The sequence below is a fragment of the Tetrahymena thermophila genome (assembly GCF_000189635.1).
Source record: "Tetrahymena thermophila SB210 genomic scaffold scf_8254388, whole genome shotgun sequence".
Lineage (NCBI taxonomy): Eukaryota > Ciliophora > Oligohymenophorea > Hymenostomatida > Tetrahymenidae > Tetrahymena > Tetrahymena thermophila.
Genome location: NW_002476171.1, coordinates 23585 through 29584, shown reverse-complemented (window position 1 = coordinate 29584; position 6000 = coordinate 23585). Strand labels below are relative to the sequence as shown.

The following is a 6000-nucleotide window of genomic DNA, read 5'->3' as shown; positions in this document are numbered from 1 at the left end:
GAATTTAATAATTTTATGAAAATAGGTGGTAAGGATTGGAAGAAGATAACTAGAAGAAATGGAATATTAATTTTATATTGAATAATATAGCGAGTAAAATTATTTGTGAATTTTGATTAATAATCTAATTACATATTTTAAAAAATAGATAGTAATTGTTTTGAAAGCTTTTAATGTGGAAATAAAAATATATTTTAATATTTAAAATAGTGAGTAGAATTTTAGTATTAATAAGCTAAAAATAATTAATTATTTTAAATTGTAAACTAGATTGTAAAATATTTAAGTTATTTTAAGAGAAAAAGATATAAAAATAATAAAAATATAGGAAGTAATATTGTTGAGTAGCTATAATTGAAATACTATCAAATATTTAAATATTAAAAATAGCTGGTAATAAATTTACTAAGAATCCAATTAATTAATACCACCTACTTAAATAGATAGTAAACTATTTGAAATAATATTTATTTTCTCATTAAAAATTTGAATATAAAGGGTAAATTTTATATAAAATGTTTGTGACAGAAGATTAAAAGCATAATTAAAATAGTAGAAAGTAATTAATTATTTAGATAGTAATAATTATTTTTTTGATTTATCCTAAAATAATTTAAATATATCTAATATAAATAATTTTATTTTTTAAAAGAGTGAGGCAACACACAATATTAATTAGAATCAGGGAACATAATTCACTAAATCAGAGATGCTCTTTTTTATTTCTTATTTGTATTTTTGTTTGTTATAAAAATATATTAATAACCTGAATTATACTCTAATATTAATTGTAATATTATTTTAGTGATATAAATTTCTATGTTTTATTTTTAGTAATTTAAATTTTAAATATTTTTTTTTTTTTTTTTAAACATGAAAAAAAAATATTTTGATGTAAAAAAATTATGTATTTTTGAAATTATAATAAATTAAAATATTAATTTTAATTCTATTATAAAATATAAAAATCTGATTTTTTAATAAATAATTAAAAAATCTATTTCATTATAATTAATTCCAAACGACGGAATTTTTGAATGGAATCTTGCTATAATATTTAGTTAAAAAACATTATTTGTCTAATTGAAATTATTAATTAATATTTACTACCTAAATCAACTTACTAGCATTTATTTTTATATTAATTTTATTTTTATTGATATTCTAAAGCATTTTATTAACATTTATATCCAAATTAATTTTATTTACATTACCTCCTTAATTTAATTTATTAACATTTATGTTAAAATGTATTTTATTAACAAGATTGCTAATTAATTTTATTAGCATATTATTTTATAATTAGAAATAATATCATAATTTTCATAGCTTGTAATTAATTACTTTTTTATTGATATGCAAATATTTTAAAAAGAATCTCTTGTTTGAAAAATAGAATAAAATATTATTTATCTACTTATTTACTGTTTTGATAATTAAAAAATTTTTTATATTTGTGTTTAATGGATTTTTTAAAAATTTGAATTTAATATATTTAATTTAAAAAAGAAAAGATAGTAAAAAGAAAAAAAAGCAAGCAAATATAAATTTAATAAAGAGGTTTGAATGAAGGACAACCAATAAATTATCAGCGATTCTAAAAGGAAGGAGAAAAAAATCTATATAAATTTTTCAAAATAGGTTAAAACTACTAAATAATATTTTCAAAAGTCATTTTAACTCAGATTCTTCTTTAAAAGGTATCATTTAAAATACTAACGCTAGCTATGATAGAAGAGAAAGTAGAATAAAATTAAATGATGTTGATATTCTCAATTCTAACTTAGATATTCAAATTGTTTCATCAAAACAAATTTAATATTTTAGTTCATTTAAAGAAAATATTAACAATTATATTAACTATGTTCTTTAGTTTTACTTAAAATATCAATTAATTTACACACCAATTTGTAATTTGTGCCAAAAAAGGATGAATTTTCATTTGTAATTATGAATTTTAATCAAACTTTATTTACAAAAAATTTAAAATAATTCTCATTAATTAGCCTTAGCTAGAAAAAGATAGTAATAGATGGTTTTATGTTATTACTTTGAGGTTTTATCCAATATTGTTTTAGGGGAAAATGGTGAGATGGTTGAAATCGACGAATCGCACTTTAAAAGAAAGCAGTACAAGGGCAAAGCTATTTAAAAATTTTAGTGGGTTTTTTTTTGGTTTAACTGAGAGAGGGTTAGGAGTTTTTCAAGAAAAATTCTATTTCCAGTTGAAAAATGAAATTCCTAAACTTTTATAACTATAATAGAATAATATGTTTCTAAAAAATGTACTAAGATATGTACTGAGTCACTCAACAAATTTTGTTGTACCTCACCATAATAATCAAATGGATAATAAAAATATTAAATGTTTAAAGGTCATAAAATAGATGCCTAAACAATAGAAAGTAATTCAAAGCATTAAAATAGAGATTATATATAGACATGTAAAGGAAAATGAATTAATTAATTATTTATCAGACATAAATATACTCATGTTTATTTTATTTGACCTAGAAAGATGACATAGAAAAAACTCTTTAAATCTGATTTCTTAACAAATAATCAAGTAATAAAATGATTAAAATTAATAAAACTAGATCTTATGATATTGAACAATATAAAAGTAATTAATTATATTTGATTATTTTTAATAAATTTTATTAATATTAAATTAATAGTTATTTTATAAATAGTAAATGATGAGGATGAATTTAAAGAAGAATAAGATAATTAAGATGATGATAATGATAATAATAATCTAGAAGGTTAAGGTTTATTTAATTTTCAGCATTAATCATTATTTTCATTAAAATAAATAGAAACATAAGACTAAAATTAAAATCTAGAAAGTGATTCTGTAGATGACAATGATTTAACATAATACAAGCAAATTTAATTTAAGTATAAAGGAATACTCAAGAACATAAAACAAAAATAGAAATAATAAGATTACAGAATTATTAAAATATTGATGTTGATAATTATTTATTAAATATAAAAATTATAATTTTAATGAAAAACTAAAAATATATTAATTTTCATAAATATAATCTATTTATTAGCATATTTGCTAATGTATTTTATTTACATATGTTAATAAATTTCATTAATGAGGTAATGTAAATAAAATTAATTTAAATATAAATGTTAATAAAATGTTTATCTTCTTTGGAAAGTAAATCTTAAAATTATAAAATGTGATTTTATTTTTCAGTATAATAAATAGTTTTGATTTACATTCATTTTATAAGACTGAATTGATTTGATTTAATTATTAAATATATTTAATTGATAAAAAATAAAATTTTTTTCATAAAATCTAACAAATTTCTTCAAATTAAATACTAAAAAAATTTTGTTTAATTTAATAAAACAATATGATAAAAAAATTAAAAAATAGAAAGCATAAAATTAGCTTAAAATCATAAAAATTAAATGAAATTAAAGGATTAGTATTAATATTTTAAATTTAATTACTTAAATAGCTCTAAAGCCAAATGACTTGCTTTCCTCTGGAAGTGCTATATATTTTTAATTGAAAAATAAAATTAAAAAAAATCAATCAGCTTAATTTAATTACTTTTCAGTTATTATTTTTCTACAAAATTTATTAGGGGTATTTCTTTTTATTTCAAAAATACCTTTTACCATTTATTTATTAATTAATTCCATATTTATCTTATTTACTTTATTTAAAATTTTTTATGAATAATATTGATTTTAAATATTTAATTACTACTTCTTTATTTTCATATATAATGAGATTATTTATTTAATTTTTTTTATAAAATAATAGCATTATCATCATAATTTATTTATTTCAATTATTAGTTAATAAAATCTTTATAAAATTATAAATTTGTAAGATTTTACCATAATCTCTCGATTTCTAGGTACTTGGCATTCCGATAGTTCCTAAAACCGAGATACGAAACGACTCAAAATTAAAATAATTTTATTCATATTAGAATTATCTGCAGAAATTAATAATTTTGAAATGATTCCTAATTATTTTTTTTTAAATAATAATTATTTAAAAAAATAGAATTAATAGACTATAGAAAATATATTATAAATAAAACAAATATTCAACTTTTTATCATATATTTTCTGATATCACCACTATTTCCATTAATTTTTTATTTTAAATTGCTACTTTAATTAAAAAGATTTATTTTTGATAATTTAATCTTATACATTATCATAATATTTTCTAAATATACTTGGAGGCTTTTTTTCATTAAAATGTTATTAAATTTATTTTTTAATTTGATTCCAGCAATAGTGGTTTTTTATACACTATTATTTTCATTCTGAGTTAGCTATAAGTCTAAATTATCTTTAATTTCTATTTAATTAGAATTTAAACAAAGAAACTCTTCTTTATCACAACTTATTTATAATTATTCGAAAACTTCTTTTTTTGTTAATGACTCAATTTCACATTCTTCAATTGATTTGTTTGAATCACTATATTCTTTGCCTATTTTTTTCATCATTTATTCAATTTAATCTAATTATTATTGAGTTTTTTATGTTAAGTTTTTAAAAAGTTCATAAGTTTATGCTACGAGCTGAGCCATCCAGGTTAAGTTTTAATTAATTCTTGAATTTCTTAATATTATTAATAATTCTCTTCAACATTTTATATGTCCTTTTCTATTTATTTTTGAATAAAATTTAAATCATTTAATTCAGGGTTAAGTTATTATTATTTAGAATAGTTTAAATTTAATGTGAAGCCACAATATTTAAATTCTTTCCACATTGAATCTTTATTAATATTATTACACGAATTTAGTATCAATTATATTTAAAGATTTTATTAAGTTAGAATAATTTAGTATAAAAGTTATTATTAGCATATTCTTATATCCAGGCATTAAAATATTCTTTGATACTTTTCTTGCAAGGTTTATAAATAGAAACATCAAAGACCTGTATAAAAGATGTACTACCAGCAGGTAATATAAATTCATCAATATGGATATATTTTAAAAAGGAAGAAAGTAGGTTTCATTTTATGAACAGAGCTAGAGTCATGAAGTAGAAGTAAGCAAATCTAGATTTTTTATTTATCATATTCCATGTTATTAAAAAGTGATGAGATATATATCAAGTATAGATTTTCAGTTACCCAAGAATTAGAATTATTAATAGTTAAGCAATATTCTGAAAATATATTTATAACTTTTTTATACTACAGTCATTTACCAATAATCAATAATTGGAGGTAAAATTGTAATACTAATGACAAAACTTAGTACAAATGTGAAACTTTTGTAATTATTAGTAAAACCTCTAACTAAAACTTCTTTTTTTCCTTTTTCATTATTGGTTTTGTCAAAAATTTATAGATAAAGGAGTTTCATCTATATTTATAAAAAGTAATTATTTATTTTATTTAGCTTTTTTAAATTATAATTATTGATATCATATAAAAACTTATCTATATCTAGTTTGACAATTTCATTACATCACTTTTACATAACATATAACATATGTTAGAGTTCGATAAGAGATTCCCCATCGTTTTTTAAATTTTTGAAACCAACCTGAGGATGCTTAGAAATACACACAACTATTTAGCTTATTTTGAAATTTCTTTATATCTTAATGGAATACTTCTTGATCTTTAATATTTGATCCATATTAGAAGAATTATTTCCATTTCTAAACTTAGGTTTTTTATTTCAGTTTGGTTTAGTTTTCATTGATGTCTCATACAATATATCTAAATGTTATTTTCTATAATTTCTTACAGTTTTCTCATTAATTTTTTAAATATTTATTAGCAGTAAAAAAATTATTATTAAACTCCTCCGCTTCTTTGCCAATATATTTTTTATTAAGCATTAGAAAAAGTACCTTAATTTTCTTTCTTTTAAGATTATCAGACATTATCTTATTTATTATTTGATAATTTGTTTTATTAGGTATTCTTTTATTAATGATTAGCTCTAAATCTTGCAATAATATCTTTCTGAAGTTTAGACATTT

At 18.3% G+C, this 6000-nt stretch overlaps 3 protein-coding genes across 3 annotated transcripts; 1 reads left to right on the top strand and 2 right to left on the bottom strand. All coding sequences in view use genetic code 6, as the record gives it.

Moving 5' to 3' along the window:
- Window positions 1-2574: 2574 nt before the first annotated feature.
- On the top strand, window positions 2575-3016 carry TTHERM_01388200 (hypothetical protein; the record flags this gene model as incomplete). Its single annotated transcript, XM_001029650.2, has 3 exons — window positions 2575-2623; window positions 2694-2765; window positions 2820-3016. The coding sequence occupies 3 exons, from the start codon at window positions 2575-2577 to the stop codon at window positions 3014-3016; spliced, it is 318 nt and encodes a 105-aa protein (XP_001029650.2).
- A 194-nt stretch (window positions 3017-3210) lies between these two features.
- Window positions 3211-4499, bottom strand: TTHERM_01388190 (hypothetical protein; the record flags this gene model as incomplete). Its single annotated transcript, XM_001029649.1, has 3 exons — window positions 3211-3252; window positions 3874-3915; window positions 4224-4499. 3 exons carry the CDS (start codon window positions 4497-4499, stop codon window positions 3211-3213), a joined length of 360 nt encoding a protein of 119 aa, XP_001029649.1.
- A 630-nt stretch (window positions 4500-5129) lies between these two features.
- Window positions 5130-5372, bottom strand: TTHERM_001388181 (transmembrane protein, putative; the record flags this gene model as incomplete). The annotated part of the gene is made up of 1 exon (XM_012800082.1): window positions 5130-5372. One exon carries the CDS (start codon window positions 5370-5372, stop codon window positions 5130-5132), a length of 243 nt encoding a protein of 80 aa, XP_012655536.1.
- Window positions 5373-6000: the final 628 nt, after the last annotated feature.